We start from the raw sequence: 21,790 nt of genomic DNA, 5'->3' as shown, positions 1-21,790 counted from the left end.
CTTTATCCTAGATAATCTGAGCAACTGCTTCTCCTTTATCAATCTTATTTTTAAAATAATAATTAACACAATCATAGAATTATTCCCATTTCCTCACAACATGCATTCCAGGTAAAGCCTTTCTACATGAAATCCTTTTTAAAAGCCTATATTGTATAAATCAAATTATTAACGCTTGAGAGGGCCCATGGTGTACTTTCTTCCTAGTTCCAGTGAATTCACAGACACAACCCAATTACAGATGTGCTCTTGGTAGTCTTTGGCTAAAGAACACTGACAGGTTAATAAACTTGGATAGTGTTAGCCTGAAAGTCAAAATTGTAAATGCATTATCTATTTGAAAATTAGAGTTATCTTTAAGAAATACACACCTAGCTGGGTGCAGTGGTGCACACCTCCAACCCTGCCCTCAGGAGGCAGAGGCAGGCGGGTTCCTGGGACTTCAAGGCCAGCCTGGTCTGCACAGTTCTAGGCCAGCCAGGGTTGATCAGTGAAAAATTTACAAACCTGAACATTATGAAACACATTAAATACCTAAAAACCTAACTATACATTTTCATGACAAAGAATTGAGCTCAGGACATATCCATTATGTTCATACTTCTAAATTGGAAGGCTTAATGTATCAATATAAGACTTTGCATAATGGCAACCAAAAAGACTTGCAATGTAAAATGAAAGGAAAAATAAAACACACACACACATACACACACACAAAAACTAATATTACTTTCTTTCTAGGAAGACTAAACAGACATTTGAGACAGTCTAGCATACTAAGTCCTTCAAAAATACTAAATACTAAAGTTCATAATTTGTTGAGAACCATCACAATGAAGTTTTAATTTAGACGGTAGGGTTGTTCTTTTCTATTATTTGTTCTTTTCCATTTTGTTGGACAACAAAACCACTATTTTAAATGTTCATGTGATTAAAATAAAAAAGGCAAATTCCCTGTCCTCATGAAGAGTATATCTTAGTACAAAGTAACAGATAAATATAATATATGGTATTTTAGAGAATGGAAGGAAACAGATGAATAGTAATATGTAATACTATTTCAACAAAGGAAATCTAATTATAAACAGTATCAACGATATTCTAGAAAATTCTGTACCAGAGAAAATCTTCTAGCTCCAATAGATAAAACCTTGTTCCTTTGCCCATTTATTTTTTTATTTATTTTTTATTTTTGGTTTTTCGAGACAGGGTTTCTCTGCATAGTTTTGTGCCTTTCCTGGAGCTTACTTGGTAGCCCAGGCTGGCCTCGAACTCACAGAGATCTGCCTGGCTCTGCCTCCCGAGTGCTGGGATTAAAGGCGTGCGCCACCACCGCCCGGCCCATTTATTTATAATATAGAACTTGTTAATTTTAAAAAAAGTCTTCAGAAAATTCTCTAAAAACAAAGGACTTCAATGGAAGTTCTAGTTTGTCCTCAAGTTTAAGTAAGACGACAAACTCCATAATTTTTCCCGTGAGAGGTGGATGGCAACAGTCCCAAACGAAGAGACTTCAGGTTACTCAACGAGAAAAAGAAAAAATATTAAAAAACCAAACCAAACCAACCCATTCACTTCATTCCCTTGTTTTAAAGGCTCCTATTCTGTTGTGGAGGTTATCTGCTTACTTTTCTTTTACTATTTGCCACCTTCTACTATAACATCTATTTACCTGTCACTCTGCACTACGATAAAATATCCACAAGGGCAGGAAGTCTGCCTAATCTACATATTTAAAACACTACACCGTGTAAACCAGTCACATCACACAGCAAGTGTTCGATGGGTGTTTGCTGAACTGTACGAACAAACAGATCACTGCTTCGGGAGAAACCCGCTTCGCCTGGGCTGAACATCTATCTGGATAAGGACCGAAGCACCAGTCATATTCTAGAACACCCTTGACTGTTCGCAGCCACAAGGCTCGGGGAGGTGTGCCATGGGCGTTCCCTCGAGATCAGCCGCGGCTCGAACCGGGGACACCTCCAATTGCCCACCGTTTCACAGCACGGGGGTCCGGGGCTGCTCCCGGGTTGCTAGTGTGGGTCCCTCGGCTTCGTGGTCAAGCCTGGCCCCTCGAGCGTTTATTAAGACGCTCTTCCAAAGCCCTGGGGGCCTCCCCGCCTCCTCCTCTGGGGTTTAGCCTAGAACTGGACCATTATTATTATCATTATTATTATTTTTGCAGAGACCGAAGGGAAGAGGTGGGGGCTAACCGTCGCAGTCACCGCCTCGGTGCTCCTTCCCCGGGGCGGCCAGCAGGTCGAGGCGATGGGGGGCATGGCCGCACCGACCACGTCCTCGGCTTCTCTCAGGTCATCGTGAAGCGAGGCGCCGACGCGAGGGTCCCCCCCCTCCCCACCAAAGTGCGGGAGGGAAAAGAAGGCGAGCCAGCGAGAAATTTTGCCAGGCAAACCCGCCAGCAGCGGTGGCGGGAACCCTCAACGGCACCTACCACGCGCCGGGGCCCGCCTGGTGCGCAGCCTCGTGCGCAGCAGGCCCGCGGGGGCGGGGCCCCTGGCTGGCGCCCGCTGATTGGCTATCGGCTGGCCGGCACGGGGGGCGGGGCGGCACGTTACCAGGCTCCGCGGGGAGGGGCAGCCGGTGCCAGCGCCCGCTGATTGGCTCTCGGCCGCACGGGGGAGGCGGGGCGAAGGGGGGCGGGGCGGCACGTTACCAGGCTCCCTGGGGCAGCCGGTGCCAGCGCCCGCTGATTGGCTGCCGGCCGGCACGGGGGCGGGGCGGCACGTTACCAGGCTACTGCTGGGGCCCCCATAGGCCCCGGCCCCGGCTCCGGGCCCCGGGCGTGGGGGGCCCAAGCTTGAGCCGGGGGGCGCGTGTAGAGATCACCCCCAGCTTTCCCGAGCTCCCCGGGGCGGAGCATCGACGGCCACACGCCGCAGGCTACGAGAATGTGTCCCCGACAGGGCGGGCAGACGGCCGGGCGGGCGAGCGTCGAGGGCGCCACAGTTTTGGGCGGGAAGGCGTTGCAGGGCTGCCCGCTCGCTCGTTGGGCACGGCGGGCTGAGCCTCCCTCGCGGGGTCCCCGGCCGTTTCCCGCCCCCGTGCTGCCCACCCGCCCCCTGGGGGTCGGGACCCCAGGTCAGCCCCCGCTCACACAACCCCGACGGGCCGCCCCGCCTTCCTCCCCAACCGAACAGAAGCGGCGGCGGCTCCAAAGCACAGCCTTCCAAGCCCCGCAGGGACCCGCGCCGCCCGCCGCGCAGGGCCCGGGGGACCCCAAGCACTCACCGCCCGGGATTCGGTCTCCATCGTCCCCCGCGTCCGCTCTTGAGAGAGGCAGGAGGCGCGGGGAAGTTCAAGTTGGAAGGCGCGTTCCGTGGCAGCGGAGGAGCCGGCGGCGGCGGCGGCGCGTCTCCCGTCGGGGACTCGCTTCCCCCTGGCGGCGGCGGCGGCGGCTGCAGCGGCGGCGCAGTCGTCTCCGAGCCCGGCGAGCTTGGCCTGGGGGGCGGGGGCGGGGGCGGGCGAGCGGCGTGGGGGTGGGGGGCGAGGCGGGCTGTGCGGGGGGCGGAGGAGGCGCTGTGCGCAGGTCCTCTCCCCCCCCCACCCACGGAGAGCCGGGATGGACGACGGCGCGCACTGTCCGGGACGGGCGTGGGGATGCGCTCGCGTCTCCCCGAAGCCGAGGAAGCCGCACGCACGCAGCTCTGGACGAGCTCACCTCGACCCTGTGCTCCAGCGCCGCCCACGGGGACTTCCGAAGGCAGGTTCGAGGACAGGAAGACAGTTTCCACGTGCAAGCCCGGCTCCCCCCTCCCGGCGGCGGCGGCGGCGGCGGCGCGGAGCATGCAAAAGCCTCGGACTTACGCAGCACCTGCTGTCCTCGTAGTCGCTGTCACTCACCCCTGCCAGGGAGGGCGGGGCAGCGCCGTCCAGGCCACTGGTAGGGTAGCTGTGCTGCGCTCCTGAGAACCGGAGGGGCCCGGGAGCCAGGCCAATACGTTTAATCCCAGCACTTGAGAGGCAGAGGCAGGGGGATCTCTGCGAGTTCAGGGCCAGCCTGATGTAGATAGCGAGTTCCAGGATAGTTAAGGGCTACACAGTGAGATCTTGCCTGACACCCAATCCCTCCCACCCTTAAAAAAAAAAAAAAAAAAAAAAAAAAAAAAAAAAAAAAAAAAAAAAAAAAAAAAAAAAAAGAGAAAAGGAGGAAGCTTGAGGGAATCAGCTTCATTAAACTCGGCCCCATAGCTTTGCGATCTCCTCTGAAGGGCTGCTTTGCAAGGACCATCTCTAAAAGTTTGCCGAGAGCCCATCTCTTAAGTAGTGTGTAATTCCAATTAGACAAACTCACATAATAAGGATTGCCATTATGAAAAGCGACCATCCGTCACGGACCCATTTTTTTTTTTTTCAGGCGCATTGCTTTATGGTCACTTCTCACACCAGTCCTCCTGGTAGATTCCCCTGGTGTCAAGGTCTAAAGCTATAGCAAATTTAACCCTAGGCGTCTGCACCCCGAGTTCTCCATCTTACCGGATTGGCGGTGTTTTTAAGCCGTCAGCATCAGCCAGTGTTAGAAGTTGCATCTGTGATAACCTGTGTACTCTGAACTGTAAAATTTGTCCTCAAAATAAGCAGCAACGATATTAATGGTAATATATGCAAAGATTAGTTATCAAAAAATTATCAAAAAAGCTTAGTTATTCATCACAGATGAGAAACAACTTTTGTTAATTTTAGATGAAGCGTCCTAAAAGTTGTCATACATTTCTGGGCACAATTAAAACTTATTTTCTCTGGTTTTAGTTTCTGTGGAAAAGGAAAATAGAAATGTATTTAGATTTTAAATGCATATTCTAGAATTGACCTTTGGAAATTCTCCCACCCCCAGTAGTATTGAGGGATCTGAGTAGATAATACTTCTTTTCTGCCTAAGTCTTTCTCTTTCCTACCTAGTAAAAGCAGTTAACTTTTGAAGGTTGCATCTTCTGAAAAGAGGTACTTGTCACAGGAGGTATTTGGCCCGGCATAATGATCAAAATTGAGAGGGAGCGGTAGCTGTGTCCCAAGGACTGTATTAGTGTTAGGAACAGTGCCACACTTCTCTGTTTAGTTTCTCTTTACTTTTTAATCCAAAAACAACTTTAAAAAACTGGGCTAAATCACACAAAATTATATGATACAATTTAGTAGACAAATGTAGAATTTTTATACTTAGCACCTAATGGGATGTGCTACTAGAAGGTAAAATTCAAACATTAGTCCTCAAAGCATTCTGAAGGTAGAAGAGGCCAGATAGGGTGGTTTGTGTCTGTATTTCCAGTTACCTGTGAGGCTGAGACAGGGGGATCTCTTGAGCTCACAGTTTGAGACCAGTCTGGGTAATATAAGACAGCATCTCAATAAATATGTTAGAAGGGGAGAAAAGACCAATTTGTACAAATAGTAATTATATCTAAATATGCTTACAATAAATAAGATACAAGTGAAATAAGATAAAAGATCCATGAACTACAATCAAACGCCGTGGGAATGTAGATAACATCATGGCATACAGTGGCAGGGCCAAGAAAGGTCATATTTAAGACTGGAATGATGTTCTGGGGAGAAATTGAGGAAAAGTTCTCAGTATGGTCTTATAAAATCTTTTTTTTGTTTGTTTTTTGTTTTTGTTTTTGATCAGACAGGGTTTCATATTGTGGCCCATCTGGCCTAGAACTATATAGCCTAGGCTGGCCTGTAACTCATGGTAATTCTCCTGCTTCAGTCCTTGATTGCTGCAATTACAGGAGTGTGCCCACCATACCCGGGGTTTCTGTTAAAAATCTCATTAAAAAATTTAAGTCTCCCTCCCTCCCTCCCTCCCTCCCTCCCTCCCTCCCTCCCTCCCTCCCTCCCTCCCTCTCTCTCTCTCTCTCTCTCTCTCTCTCTCTCCTGTGTGTTTACAGGGAGGCCAGAGGACAGCTTGTGGAAGTTGGTTCTCTCTCTCTACTGTGTGGGCCCAGGATCGATCTCAGGTGGTCTGGCCTGGTGACAGTGCCATTCCCCTCTGAGGCATCGTGTCAGCCACCGCTTTGCCCTTCTTTGTCTTCCTGTCTCTTTCCTGCTGGAACTTGAGTCTTAGGCAGAAGTGACTCTTGTCACATTGTCAGTGAGGGTTGGGTGCACTTTTCAAGACTTAATTCTCTTTGGCTCCTTTGCACCGTACATTCTTCTCTGTTGTTTATATATTTAGAAATAAGGAGTTACAATTTTATTCTGGGGACCTTCGCAAATTAGAGCTATTGAAGATAACTAAGTTTATCTAATCAGTGGCAAACTTACAAAGGTAATCTGTTAGGATTTGGATCTTGACTGTCCACCAAAGCTCGTGTGTCGCAGGTTGGTTCCCAGCTGGCAGAGCACAGGAGGTGAAGGGAAATTTAGGCAGAGGGTCCTCAGGGAAGGAAGTCAGGTGGTTAGGGACGTGCCCATAAGTGGATATCGGGAGCCTGCCCTCTTCTTGGTGGTTTCCTGCGACTACGAGGCGAAGAGCTTACCTCCAGACATGTTCTCCATCCTGTGTCTTGCCTGTGGTTGGCCCACAATGCTGGGGCCAAGAGACCAAGGACTGAGATATCTGAAGCTGAGTCAAATCGATCATTCTTTGTAGTTTAGGTATTTTGTCACAGCAAGGAAAAGCTAACATCCTCAGCCCAGAAGAGATTTGGAGAGTTAGTGGCTGGAAACACATTGTTGAATTAGGAGAAGAAAACAGCTCAAGTGAAAACTGTACTTGTTACCTCAACACACACGACAAGTTTTAGATATTAGAGATGGCATTGACAAAGTTAAACTGTGTGATAAATAGCACTGTATATCGGGACTGGGCAGATGGCTCAGTTGGTGGAGGGCTTGCCTTTCTAGCATGAAAATCTCAGCATGCACCCCCAGCACTCACATAAAACCCAGGACATTCGGTAATCTCAGAATAGAGACACAGAGACATAAGAATCCTGGGTTGGGCTGGAGAGAGCACTGGCTGCTCTTCCAAAGGTCCTGAGTTCAATTCCCAGCAACCACATGGTGGCTCACAACCATCTGTAATGAGATCTGGTGTCCTCTTCTGACATGCAGGGATACATGCAGGCAGAACACTGTATATATAATAAATCTTTAAAAAAAAAAAAAAAAAGAATCCCTGGGGCCTGCTGGCCAGCCAGGTTAGCTGGAGCTGCAAACTTCAGGCTTCATGGGAGGCTGTCTCAGACAGTAAGGTAAAGAACAATTGGGCAAAACACCCCGATTTGGATTCTGGCCTTCATGTTCCACAGGTGTATGCACATACATGTATGCACAAACATGCACGTATACATACCAAGAATAATATATTGCAATTTACAAACCTAGTATCTCACTTGTTTCAGTTTCTCCTAGGATCCAAATGCTTTTCATTTTTTCCCATCAGTCTGTTCAGACCATAGTTGGTGTGTCTTAGTCTGTTTTTTGTTGCTAACAAATAACACAGGTAATTTAGTGAAATAATGAAAGAGTTCTATTTTGAGTTATGGTTTTGGAGGTCCAAGGTCAAATGCTGCATCTGGTTATGGCAATCTTGCAGGGAGAGAATCCTGAGGTGGTGCAGGACATCACACAGCAAGGGGCAGTAGTGTGTGTGTGTGTGTGTGTGTGTGTGTGTGTGTGTGTGTGTGTGTGGTGTGTGTGTGTGTGTCTGTCTGTCTGTCCTCTACTCCCTCTCTTCATAAAGCTACTCGTATTCAATCATGGTCATCCACCTTGATGGTTATCTAATCCCAATTATCTTCCCAAACCCGCCCTTTAAAACTATTTGGATCCAGTCCCCACTGTCCTGTGAAGAGACACCATGATCACAGAAACTCATAGAAAGGAAGTATTTAATTGGGGCTTGCTTACAGTTTCAGACGTTTAGTTGACTATCACGGCAGGGAGCACAGCTGCATGCCCGCAGACATGGTGCTGGAGAAGGAGCTGAGTTCCACATCTGGATCCTCAGGCAGCAGGAAGGGAGAAAGCCACTGGGCTTGGCTTAGGCTTTTGAAGGCTCACCCCCCCCCCAGTGACACACTTCCTTCACCAAGGCCCCTCTTCCCAATCCTCCTGAGTAGCGCCACCCTCTGATGACCACACATTCAAATACACGAACCTATGGGGGCATTCTTACTCAAACCTCCACTGTCCCTCACAATGGTGAGTAAATTTCAACCCACAGACCTTCGGGAGACACAAACTATGCAAACTAGGGCGCATTTCCCTCCCCTCCAGGACTTACCTAGACCACGCTCCTTGCTTGTCTTCCCCTGCTGACAAGTTTCTCCCTTACCGCCTCGTAACTTTCCTAGTTCCATATTCTGACTCCTAGTTATTCTTTATATCACATTCTCCTTGGTATTCCTTTGGATGTTTTCAGAATTTACAGGATGAGGCTGGGCTGTGGTGGTGCACGACTTTAATCCCAGCTCTCGGGAGGCAGAGGCAGGTGGATCTCTGTGAGTTCGAGGCCAGCCTGGACTACAGAGTGAGTTCTGGGACAGCAAGTACTGTTACACAGAGAAACCCTGTCTTAACAAACAAACAAAAACTCCCCCCAAACAACAAAAACCACAACAAAACAAAACTTACAGAACAAAGTGACCATTTAATATGTCTTGTGGGCTAACCTCTGCTATGGCAGTGGGATATGTTAATGATCAATGTGCCTGGTTCTTGTTTTGGTAGTAAGAGGTATTAGAAGTTCATGACAGTGGGCAAGACAGCTATGTAGGTGTGTGTGTGTGTGTGTGTGTGTGTGTGTGTGTGTGTGTGTGTGTGTGTACGCACGTGTGCATAGACGCACACTCAGTGTAGCCGTGTAAGAGGTGCCAGGTACCAGAAGGAGCTCAGACCAAAGAGTGATTTAGTTTGGTAGGTAGAAACCCCATAAAAAGACACATTTAAAAGATGTCTCTGCGGGGCTGGAGAGATGGCTCAGAGGTTAAGAGCACTTGCTTGTTCTTCCAGAGGTCCTGAGTTCAATTCCCAGCAACCACATGGTGGCTCACAACCATCTATAATGAGATCTGGCGCCCTCTTCTGGTATGTGGGTATACATGCACACAGAACACTGTATACATAATAAATAAATAAATCTTTAAAAAAAAAAAAAAAAAAAAAAAAGATGTCTCTGCTTCCTTTTTAAAAAAATTTCTCTTGTTACCAGATGTGCCAACTTTTTTTCTGGGGGGATTATTCGGTGTCTTTTTTTTTTTTTTTCTGCGATGATTGGGTGTTTGAAAGAGAAGAGATGAGAAGCAGAGGTTGTAGGAAGCAAAGGGGCCAAGTCAGATTCCTCTATGGGAAACATGGTACTGACTTTTGCAGAGGGCGTTATAGAAATGACTAAGACGAGAGCATATCAGACTTACTGGAAAATTCATTGTAAAAATTGATTTTGCTTTTTTTATCATGAGTCTGGATGGACACGTGAGTAGGACACACCATAGAGCTGAATGTGGCAGCAAATATCCATGATCCTGACCCTTGGGATGGGGAGACAAGAGGCTCCTGAGTTCAGGTCAGCCTGAGTTCTATGGCTAGATCCTGCTGAGAGGGGAGGAACAGACACACAGAGAGGTTGAAACAGCCTGCTGCCTAGTGCAAGGTAGGAACTCCAGAATTATTTTAGAATACGGTAACGTATTAGCCAGTGACCCCTCACCCCGCTGTGTGATCCCCATCACTTGACCTTTTCTCCTTTAGACATCAGACAGTTATGGCGCACAGCTGGCCTATGGGACCAGACACCATCCTTCTTGCTCCACAGCTCCTAGAAGTTTCTTAAGGATATATTTAACTACAAAAAAAAAACCCACTTTAGTTATGAACTGTAAGAAGAGGAGGAGTTTGATTATAGAAGGAACAAGTAGGACATTTCTTTACTATTTCTTTGGCTTGTTGCCAGGTTATGGAAAAGTCCTTTTTTTAAGCCTTTACTATTGACATGATGATTTTTATGAAATTCTGAGGCTTCTAGCACATTTCCTATCAATAATTTATCAATCTCATCATTGCCTTGTGCTAGAGGGCCTGGCAGACCAGTATGGGATCGAATGAGTTTTATATATAAAGGATGATTCCTTTTCCTGATTGTATCTTGTAATTGAATAAATAGTGAAGTTAATTCTGAAGCAGCAGGGATAAATTCTGCAGTCTCAATATGTAACACCACTCTTTCAGCATACTGAGAGTCAGTTACTATGTTGAGAGGTTCTAAAAATCCATTAATACCAACAGAATAACATACAATTCTGATTTTTGAACTGAATTATACGGACTTTGAACCACTTTACTTAAATTTTCTGATTTGTAACCCGCCTTTCCTTCTTTGTTGGCATCTGTATAAAATGTACGAACTCCAGATATGGGTTTTTGCCGTACAATTCGAGGCAAGATCCAATCAGCTCTCTTTATAAGATCAATTCTATCGATTTTGGGATATTTGCTGTTAATTTCTCCCAAAAAATTACTGCAAGCTCTTTGCCAAGGTTCACTTTCTGTCCATGATTTTTCAATGTCCTCCTTAGTTAATGGTACGACAATTTCTGCTGGGTCTATGCCTGCTAATTGACAAAGTCTCAATTTTCCTTTGCAAATCAAGTCAGAGATTTTTTCCACATAAGTTTTTAATTTTTTATCTGGTTTATTTGGTATTTCCATTCCAATATAATATCTTCCCTCTGCATTAATATTCCAGTAGGAGAACGCCTAGAAGGTAAAATAACCAAAATGCAATCCAGCTTTGGATCAATACGATCCACGTGTCCTTCATGCACTTTCTTTTCTACCAAGGCCAATTCTTTCTCAGCTTCAGGTGATAATTCTCTTGGGCTATTTAAGTCCTTGTCACCTTCTAAGGTTTTGAACAAATTAGTCAGTTCATCATTTTTTACCCCAACAATAGTTCGTAGATGAGAAATGTCTCCAAATAATCTTTGAAAGTCATTAAGAGTCTGTAGTCTATCTCTCCGAATTTGCACCTTTTGGGGTCTAATTTTTTGTAGCTCTATTTTATATCCTAAATAATTAATAGAATCTCTTCTTTGTATCTTTTCAGGAGCAATTTGTAATTTTGCAAGGCAAAATTTTCTTTACTTCTTCAAACATTCTTTCTAAGTATCTGCATTTGAGTCAGCTAGTAAAATATCATCCATATGATGATAAATTATAGATTTAGGAAATTTTTTATGTATCACTTCCAATGGCTGTTGTACAAAATATTGGCACAGAGTTGGGCTATTCAACATTCCCTGTGGGAGGACCCTCCACTGAAATCTTTTAACCGGTTGAGAATTATTATAAGTAGGCACTGTAAAAGCAAATCTTTCTCTGTCTTTTTCTTGTAAGGGTATTGAAAAGAAACAGTCTTTTAAATCAATAACTATGAGAGGCCATCCTTTTGGTAACAGAGTAGGCAAAGGCATCCCAGATTGTAGAGAGCCCATTGGCTGAATTACTTTGTTAATTGCTCTAAGGTCTGTTACCATTCTCCATTTACCAGATTTCTTTTTAATAACAAATACAGGAGAATTCCAAGGGCTGGTTGATTCTTCAATATGCTGAGCATTTAACTGTTCTTCTACCAGCTCTTCTAAAGCTTGGAGTTTCTCTGTTGTTAAAGGCCATTTCTGGACCCATACAGGCTTGTCTGTTAACCATTTTAAAGGTAGAGCTGTTGGTGTCTTTGGAAGATCATCAGTTATTGTGCCCTGTTCTTGTATAATATGGATGGCTGGTGACCACTCATTAGAACAATATCTTCTAATATTTCTCTCAGTAACATGTGCTAGTGTATGATTTGTTTCTGAGATTGGAGGGATGTTAATCTGAGTTTTCCATTGTTGCAACAAGTCTCGACCCCACAGGTTCATAGTTATGTTAGCCACATATGGTTTTAATTTTCCTCTCTGTCCTTCTGGACCTATACATTCGAGCCATCTTGCACTCTGTTTCACCTGAGATAATGTCCCAATTCCTAACAGTTGAACGTTTACCTCCTGAAGAGGCCAAGTTGGATGCCAAAATTCTGGTGCAATTATGGTAACGTCCGCACCTGTGTCTACCAGACCAGACAACAAAACACCATTTATTTTTATCGTTAATTTTGGTCTTTGTTCATTAATAGAAGTTTGCCAAAAAATGTTCTTTATGTTTTGTCCTGAATTTTCTATTCTCTCTGTTTCATCATCCTGAGCAGCATGATTTATTCCAATAGGCATTTGGTTATTTAATCGCTCAGAGCAGGGATTTTCTCTATGGCTGCAGGAAAGGTTTAAACTGGATTTGCAACGGGGGCCTGCGCGAGGCCCCTCTGGGAGTTTCCTGAAGACTGAGGCAAAGGATTACCCTGTCTGTCCTTTGTTGATCTACATTTGTTGGTCCAGTGTTTTCCCTTACCACACCTTCTGCATACTCCAGAAGGAAGGGGCATTCTGTTGCCATTGTTCCTTAAAGAAACATTGTTTCTAGGAATGACCTGTCTACAGTCCCTTTTCAAATGTCCTTGCTTTCCACATCCAAAACATCTAACATTTCTCAAACCTTTTGAAATTGCTTCTCCTACCCACATATCATCATGCTCATCAGCTTCAACATTAACTGTGTCTGTAATCCAATCTTCCAAAGGTGCAGATCTTGCCCTTAATGGCCTAATTATTCTTTTGCATGCTGCATTCGCATTCTCAAAGGCCAAAGATTCAATTATTGCCTTACTAGCTTCTGAATCTGAGACCATTCTCTTTACTGCTGAAGCCAGTCTTTGTAAAAAATCTGTAAAAGACTCTTTTGGGCCTTGCATAACCTTTGTAAATGACTCAGATTTTTTTCCTGGTTCCTCAACTCTGTCCCATGCATTCAAGGCTGCCGTTCGACATAAAATTAGGGTTTGGACATCATATAAACATTGTGTTTGTATTGAAGCATATTGGCCTTCTCCAATAAGCTGATCCTGGCAAACTTGTATTCCTTTATCCCTCCATTGCTTTTCTATGTTTTTAGCCTCATCCTTAAACCAGGTCAGAAATTGAAGTCTCTGACTGGGTTCCAGAACAGCTTGTGTAAGGTCCCGCCAGTCCTGTGGTACAATCCTATTATATGTTGACCAAGAGTTTAACATTTGCTTTACATATGGGGAATGCATGCCATAAGATACTGTTGCTTCCTTAAACCTTTTTAAATCCAACATTTCAATTGGAGCCCAAATATTTTGTGTAGCCATTTGATCAGGCATCTGCTGTACGGTTACAGAATAAATTAAGGGTGACTGTGTGAAAACAGGCTTTCTTTCTGTAACCTTATGATCCAAATTTGAAACAACTTCACTGTTAATTTCTTCTGTCTGAATTTTTACAGTTTAACAAAGTTTTGTAAAGCTGTTATCCTGGCACTTAAATTGACTATCTTTTTAAATATTAAAATGAGGATTAGCATAGTGATAAACTGCATAATTCCACCAATACCAATCTTCTCATATAGTTGTTCCATTGTCAGACTGCCTAAAATTTCGAACAAAACCCAATTTTCTTCCAATGTACACATAAAACCCATTTTTTTTAAATGTGGAAAAAAATTCTCTTTTAAATAGTTTCCTTTAAAATATCTGATATGTTGTGACTTACCAAATCTGCGTAGAACAGTAGAAATCCGAGGGGATTTTCAAAACAGCCACCTAGTGTCCAAGGTGTAAATCCAGAGAGAGAGAGAGAGAGAGAGAGAGAGAGAGAGAGAGAGAGAGAGAGAGAGAACGCACAAGAAAGCGTAGCTGGCTAAAGCTTAAATCCAGCCACGTGTTCCCTCTTGTGCTTGGGTCTGGCTCTCTTAAGCTCCAACCACGTGCGTTGGCTTTACAGGCAGGGCCCTGTTCGGCAGGGCAACTCTGAGTTGTTTGTAGCCCTGCCTTTAAGCAAGCAGGCTTTAAGCAAGCAGCTCACAGTTAGTCCGGCCTGAGGCCAAGCAAACCTAGGCCCAGGCTAGGAAGCCGCCGCTTGGACTAGGGGGTCGCCGCTCGGACTAGGAAGCCGGCTGCCCGGCCTGCCGCCCTTGCGGGAAAGCGGACCTGCCGCCAAGCTAAGCGGTTTTTAATGGATTCTTGTCACGTTGGGCATCAGATGTAGATGTAACCAACGTCTTATTAAATAAGAAACACAGAACCAATGTAAAAGAGAAAGCCGAGAGGTCAGAGCTCAGAGCTAAAATCTCACCCTTCCTCCTGCAGTGTCCCAGCTTCCCGAAAGAGAGCTATTTCCTGTGTGTAAGTCGTTTCATAGACATTCTGCCTTCTCATTGGTTGTAAACCCAAACACGTGACTGCCTCGTCACTGTCTGAATGTACAGCCCCCTAGGTCTTAAAGGCATATGTCTCCAATGCTATCTGTATCCCTGAACACACAGAGATCTATGGGATTAAAGGCGTGTGCCACCACCGCCACACTCTGTCTATGGCTCTAATAGCTCTGACCCCCCGGGCAACTTTATTTATTAACATACAATCAAAATCACATTTCAGTATAATTAGAATACCACCCCTTCCCCCCTATAAGGTATAAACTAGGAGACTCAGGAATTGAGAAAGTCTAGGCCTGGCTAGACAACAGCTGTCCTAACCCCTGTATCACTTTTTTTGGACTGAGAGTGAGGAATAGTTTATTATTTCCAGAGAACCATTTTCCCCCAATGGGTATATAAAGTGTAGAATTTGATTGATTTCTCCAGAATGGTTTTCCTGTTTGTAGTTTATATGAAGATTGTCTTTCATCTTGCGCCTTCCATTCTCCGAACTCTGGAGGCCTGGTTCAGGGTTAGTCTAAGCTCATTGGTTAGTTTTCTAGCATCTCAGATGCCAGTGATTGCTTTTTTTTTTTAAATGGACAAATAACTTTACTTGTGGACTACAATATCCTAGAATAAATACATTAAGCTCATCAATATACTTATTTCTGAATCTGAACTTACTTTGAAGCAGTTTTCAGATGTATGCTATCTGAAACTGTGTGTTTCAAATGTGTAATACATTACTAAGCTTATTTCTCATGTCTAAAGGAAATGTACTCTAACATCTTCTTTCCCACTTCCTTCTCCAGCCTCTGGTGATACCACTCTATGTTTCTCAAATATCTACTTTTTTAGATTCCACATGAGTATAATGTCTCTCAGGTTCATTTAATTTGTTACAAATAGTGGGCTTTCCTTGCTTCTACAAGGCTGAACAGTATAATATTATGTATATATACCACCTTTCTCTATTCACTGACAGACACTTAATATCCTTTCATATCTCTAATGTTGAGAATAATGCTGCAGAGATACAGATTTCAATCCCCCTGAGTATATACCAAGAAGTTTTTAAGAGCGTTTTCATACTGTTAGCCGAAGTATCTGTACTAATTCCCATGCCCATCAACAGTGTCAGATTCCAGCCTCCCAATCACTCACTAGGGGTTGAATCTACTGGCTCTACTACCGAGCTATACCCCAGTTCAAAATTACATCCCTCCTCCTCTTCCTCCTCCTCCTCCTCTTTATTCTCTCCTTTGTGAGACTCTCTTTTTGCCTAGGCTCATCTCAGCCTCCTGGATCCAAGTAACCCTCTGCCTTAGTCTCCTGAAAACCTAGGATCAAGCCTCAGCACCACATTTTTTTAATGTTCATCATTCTAAAAGTGGTGATACCTTGTGATTTTAATTTACATTTGCTGGATGATTGGGTACTTTTCATTGATCTGTTTGCTATTCACGTGTCTTTTTTGGAGAAGTGTCTGTTCAAGTCCTTTAGGCATTTTAAAATTGGGTTACTTTCCTTGAGTTGCTTGTGTATTTTTGATATTTGCTTATTAGGTGTATGGGTCACAAGTGAGCATTTTCTCCCACTTTATAATTGTCTCTTGTTCCCTTTTGGTTTGGGTGAACCCATCTGTCAACTTTTGCTTTCCTAATTTGTAGTTTCAGGATCATGACCAATAAACTATCGACCAGATCAATGGCATGGGGGTTTTCCCCTAGTACTTTTAGAGTTTCAGGTCTTATGTTTAAGTATTTAATAAGTTTTAGTTGATTTTTATACATAGTGTGAGAGATCAATTTCATCCTTCAGTTTTCTTAACACCATTTATTGAGGGGAGTATCCTTTCAATGCTATTTGCAGGTTCTTGATTTCTTTGTTGAAAGTCAATTGATCATAAAACATGCAAGCTGATTTATGGTCTTTTTATCCCATTCCACTGGTCTTTGTGTCTGTTTTTATGTCAATGTCATCATGATATTTTGATTATACAGCTTGTAATATAGATAGTTTGAAACCAGAGGGTGATGCCTACAGAGCATTCTCTCTCTCCTCCCCAGTGTGTGTGTGAGTCACTGAAGATAGCTTCAACCATTTGTTATTTTTCCTTGTGTGTGTGTTCATATGAATTTTAGGATTTTTTCTATTTCTTTGAAAAATTCCATTGTTATTTTTATAGTGGTCAGTTTGAATCTGAATATTGCTTTAGGCAGTATGAATTATATTAACTATATTAATTATTATAACCCATAAATACAGGATTTTTTCCCTTTATGTCATCTTCAGTTTCTTTAATTATTGTCTTAGGGCTTTCAATTTATATACTTGTTTTGGTTAAGTTTGCTTCTAAATATTTTTCTGCTATTATAAATGGGATTGTGTTTTTAATATTTAAAGGGTAGGTTGTTTTTGGTATATATAAATACTATTGATTTTTGAATGTTTATTTCATACCCCACAGCATTACTGATTCTTTATTCATTCATTTAGAAGCCATGGCTTGAATAATTATATACATGATTCCAATTTCTCTTTAAGGAAAGACCTTATGTTTAGGAACATCTTACCTTCAGGATTCTTTGAACTGTATATTATCAGATATTTCCTTACAGACAATAAATCTACTACATGCCACATATAGTATGCGTAAAAGCAAGACTTCACTGGGAGAGTCATTACTAAGAACATTATTGTTTACCCAAAGGCTTAGGACACAGTGTTTGCTTCAGTTTTTCCTTTCACGCCAACTGCTCTCACCTCTTGACCACTGACTTGGCTGTTTTCTAGTATCTTTCCACTTTTATCTCATCCTTCAATTTGATGCATGAGGTATTTTCCTGGGTGTTATAACTTTCTTAGTTCATACTTCTCATACTTTTAGGTACTTTGGCAATATTACACTTTCCTTCCTTCCTCCCTCCCTCCCTCCCTCCCTCCCTCCCTCCCTTCTTTCCTCCCTTCCTTCCTTCCTTTTTTTTGAACAGGGTTTCTCTGTGTAGTTTTGGTGCCTGTCCTGGATCTCACTCTGTAGACCAGGCTGGCCTCGAACTCACAGAGATCTGCCTGGCTCTGCCTCCCGAGTGTTGGGATTAAAGGCGTGCGCCACCGCCGCCCAGCCAATATTACCCATTTCTATAGGATGTCTCTTCCTACTGTTTCGAGTACCTGTATATGAACATTTGTTGAATTATCATTGCACTATCTTCTAGCAACTGCAGTTTTCGTGAGTGTTGGGCGATTGTTGCCTTGGTGCCCACGGTGGATCTTTTATAGCAAAGACAGTCCATCATGTGCCGTGGTGCCAAAGGAGGGAGCAGGCTGATAGCCAGCCCTTGTTCCTTTAGTCCTGTAGCCCCAGAGCTCTGCACATTCAGGAGGGCTGTTGCTGTTTCACTAAAAGGACACTATATGGGATAGTTGAAGCCTTCACTAAATATGACTTTCGTGTCCGTAAAATGATATGAGGGAACACTGGTTCATAGTTGTCACGTTTCAGTATCACATTGCAGGAAATATATAACTGCCTGACATTTAGAAAGAAATTTCATCCTGGTGAGTGTTGCGAGTTGGGTTCCTCAGGAAACAGACTGTGACCTTTGCATGCAGGAAACCTTTTATTGTTCTTGGCACCTGGTCCTGGGAACAGCACTCAAGAGGAGTAGGGGACTCGGGACTGGCCAGACGAAGTTGACGGGTCCTGTGGTTGCACTGGAGCCTTAGCCAAGCCTGGAATGGCCCTTCAGAGTTGCTCCTTGGCATCAGGCATTTTAAACAATCTTTTGTGGCCTTCTATGTTCATCCCCACTCATTGGATTTTAAGTTGTTCCTTTGGAAGAGACTTGACTGTGGACAAGAGGGCACTGTTTATCTAATGGCAGTGTCTGGGAAGGGAGTCAGCTGACCACAGTCAACATGCCTAGCATCTGGGCTCAGTGCTGAAGAAGTAATCTGGTTGGCTCATCAAAGTATGAATATATACTATAGGTAGTAGATATACTATACATACACACTATATATACCCACAACTATACATGTATGTATAGTGAATTTATTTTTTCAATGACTTTTTCCTTCATACCATTAAGCAGGTTACTACTGCTTCCTTTAGGTTGAAGGAAAACATGATAAAATAGAGTAACTCATAGAGAAATAAAAATTATTTTTGTTGTCTTTAGAGAAGGTTCCTTAGTGATTATGAGGAAAGAGTGAATATTGGGATCATAAAACTGGTGATTTAAGACCGTGACATCTAAACTCCACATAGCATAGTGCATCTGAGAACTGGAAACATGAATCCATCTTTCCATAAGTTTGTCCTTTGTTAGTTCTGTGTTTAAGAAAAATTCATATTCATTATTGTTGGGGAAATAGAATTACGTCTAATTTCTTGAGTTCCTTATATATTCTGGATATCAGTCCTCTGTCAGATGTGGAGTTGGTGAAGACCTTTTCCCATTCTGTAGGCTGTCGCTTTGCCTTGTTGACCGTATCCTTTGCTCTACAAAAGCTTCTCAGTTTCAAGAGGTCCCATTGATTGATTGTTTCTCTCAGTGTCTGAGCTACTGGTGTTATATTTAGGAAGTGATCTCCTATGCCAATGCGTTCAAGACTACTTCCTACTTTCTCTTCTATCAGGTTCAGAATTAGCTGGATTTATGTTGAGGTCTATGATCCACTTGGACCTAAGTTTTGTGTACGGTGACAGATATGGATCTATTTGCAGCCTTCTACACGTTGATATCCAGTTATGCCAGCACCATTTGTTGAAGATGCTTTCTTTTTTCCATTGTACAGTTTTGGCCTCTTTGTCAAGGAAATAGAATTAAAAATCAAATATCGCGACTGAAAAAGTCTTGTCACAAAGGCAATAAAGATAGGCAAGAGCTCTGTTGAGGAAGCTTGAAGTTACACCGTGGTGATGTGTATTATGGGCCATTTGTTAAGCGGTTGTAGATGTAGAGGAATCTTCCCCCCTTCTCTAGACCTGCAGACAGAACCCATTTCATCATGCAGAGTTCTTCTGAACTTCACCTGATGACATGGCTTAAATGCTCTGACAGGCTCCTGTGTCCTCAAATGGTGGCCTGTAGGAGGTGGGCCTGGCTGGCGGAAGATGGCCCCTAGAGGCAGGTCTTTGATAGTTACTCCTGCTTTGGTTTTATCTTGGGTTCTCTGCTGACTGGAATGTGTTACATAAAGACTTGCTGTCTCATGCTCCCCCTACTAGGGTATAACTGTTCCCACTATCATTTCTTCCCTGCCGCGATGAACTGAAACACACCCGAGCCTTGAGCCAAAATAAACCTTCCCTCCCTTGTTTCTGAAGAATATTTTATCAAATAGATAAGAAAAGTAATGAGTGCACCTGTTAATAGTGGTGACTATCTATGATAACTTATTGGCTTTATCTAGAGCAGTGGTTTTCAACCTGTGGGTCACAACCCCTTTGAGGGGCTCAAATGACTCACAAGAGTCGCCTAAGAACATTGGAAAACACAGACATTTACATCACAATTCATAACAGTAGCAAAATTACAGGTAGGGAGTGGCAACAAAAATAACTCTATGGTTGGCGGTCATCACAACATGAGGAACTGTATTAGAGGGTCACAGCATTAGGAAGGTTGGGAGCCACTGGTCTACAGAAAAACTATCTTTATGACCAAGGAAGTTTTGATAGTTGGAGCTCTTACCCTCTGCTTGAGACTAGGACTTAGGGCGGCTCTCTTTTGATGTTTGTGGTCCCAAGATCACTCCCCAGTCTTTGGGAACTATTCTGAGTCTTGAGACTTGCAGAAGATTTATTTAAGATTTACTAAGACTTACACGCCTTAGGAAAGAAGGAAACACTGGAAGTAAGGAGAAAGGGGAAGCAAGCATCGTCTTATTCTGAGCAGGGAGGAACCTCTTGGTCTCGTTTATATTTGTCCTTACATTGTGTGTCTGGACTCACTTAAGGCTAAGTCTCCTTGAAGCACTAAATGTGTTTGGGAACAACCAGAATTCACGGCCACATTTAACCATATGGGGAGGCATCACTGATCAGTGCAGCTCAGGCTTGGTGTTAGACCATATAGTGCCATACAGTGATTTGGAGATTTGTACTTTGTCTCTGCTGCGTGCTCGTGGAGAAGCTGTATAATGTACGTTTTCCAGTCCCAAATAAGGATGGCAGCATTTACAACATGAAGCTACTACAGGTATTCAATTAGCTAATGCATGTAAAGCCCATATTTAGTAATTGATAACTGGTTCTTTTTTTTCTGAATGTATACACTTGCAAGTAGAGAAAAATAAATTACAGTGCACAGTAATGTTAAGAGAGAAGATTTAGGGCCGGGCGGTGGTGGTGCACGCCTTTAATCCCAGCACTCGGGAGGTAGAAGCAGGCGGATCTTTGTGAGTTCGAGGCCAGCCTGGGCTACCAAGTGAGTTCCAGGAAAGGCGCAAAGCTACACAGAGAAACCCTGTCTCGAAAAAACCAAAAAAAAAAAAAAAAAAAAGGGAGAGAGAAGATTTAATATTAAAGATTCTTACCTTATCAACTAAAGTTGACAAAGCAAAAAAGAAATACATTAAAAATCAATAGTAAAAGTTGATTGGCTGATGAAAGTGTTGTGTGGTTGCTGTGTTTACAGATGTACCACTAAACGGCAGCTTATGCTCCTAGTTACTTTGGCCTGCGTCCTTCATTAACTCAATTTGGGTTCATCAACCAGTGAATCTACAATTTTCCTTTTTTGCTTGGGTTATTGTCAATTTTATTTTGGTCTGGGTTGTCAACTCATTTGATTATGAATTCATAACTGAAGGCTTTTCCTTAACCTTTTGTTTTTATCTTTTGTAGAAAGTAGACATGAACAATGGCTGCCAATGTAGGAGAATTTCTCGAGTAATTCGGGAACAAATTAGGGTTGCTTTTATGTCCTGAATGACCTGATTCCTTTGGGATGGACCAGTTCTTCCTCATCAGTTTTTTGTTTTATTCTGTTTACTTTCCTCTATTCTTCTCTCTTGATTCCCTTCCATTGTTGCTTGTAGCTTAATTCCCTGTAAGGAAATTCCTTTTATCTTCAGTGCATCAGTGAATGGTTCCTTTACTTTCTGGAAGTTTTCATTCATGTGAACTGTTACACATGGGTATACCAGTGTGTCAGGTGAGTGTGGGAGAGGAGGCAGGGTGCTACAAGGGGAAGGAATTCCACCCCATTGGTAATAAATCTCCAGGCCATTCCCATGTGGTACCCTACTTTCCTGACACAATGAACATGCCCAGAAGGGGTTTCTATATTTTATTTGTATACTCATTGGGTTTTGAGGCTATTCAATCTGCTTGTCATCTGTCTGCGTATCTTCTCATCTATCTTTCAATGATTTATTTGTTACATACTTCTCTATAGTAGTGTTTATGCACCCTATAAGTCCTACACCAAGGAGTTTTAAGTGATGAAGCAAACGTTGTCTTGCTAACTGTGATAGCTTCATTGATCAGTATGCT

The 21,790-nt window shown here is 43.3% G+C and overlaps 1 protein-coding gene across 6 annotated transcripts in view; it reads right to left on the bottom strand.

The window, feature by feature from the left end:
- Positions 1 to 3,408, bottom strand: part of Boll (boule homolog, RNA binding protein) — a 92,488-nt gene extending 89,080 nt beyond the window's left edge. For 2 of the 6 annotated variants that reach the window (XR_005092676.1, XR_005092677.1), the window contains exon 1: positions 2,217 to 2,502. Coding sequence is in view for 3 of the 6 variants with exons in the window: in XM_028886210.2 (XP_028742043.1) it covers positions 2,217 to 2,282 (66 nt within the window). In the remaining 3 variants the exon portion in view is untranslated. Of the gene's footprint in view, positions 1 to 2,216; positions 2,503 to 3,252 lie in introns of those variants that run through there. The other 4 variants (XM_028886203.2, XM_037210405.1, XM_028886210.2 and 1 more) reach the window with 2 other exon arrangements.
- Positions 3,409 to 21,790: the final 18,382 nt, after the last annotated feature.

The sequence above is a fragment of the Peromyscus leucopus genome, chromosome 13 (assembly GCF_004664715.2).
Source record: "Peromyscus leucopus breed LL Stock chromosome 13, UCI_PerLeu_2.1, whole genome shotgun sequence".
NCBI lineage: Eukaryota > Metazoa > Chordata > Mammalia > Rodentia > Cricetidae > Peromyscus > Peromyscus leucopus.
This window is presented reverse-complemented; position numbering and strand designations above follow the sequence as displayed.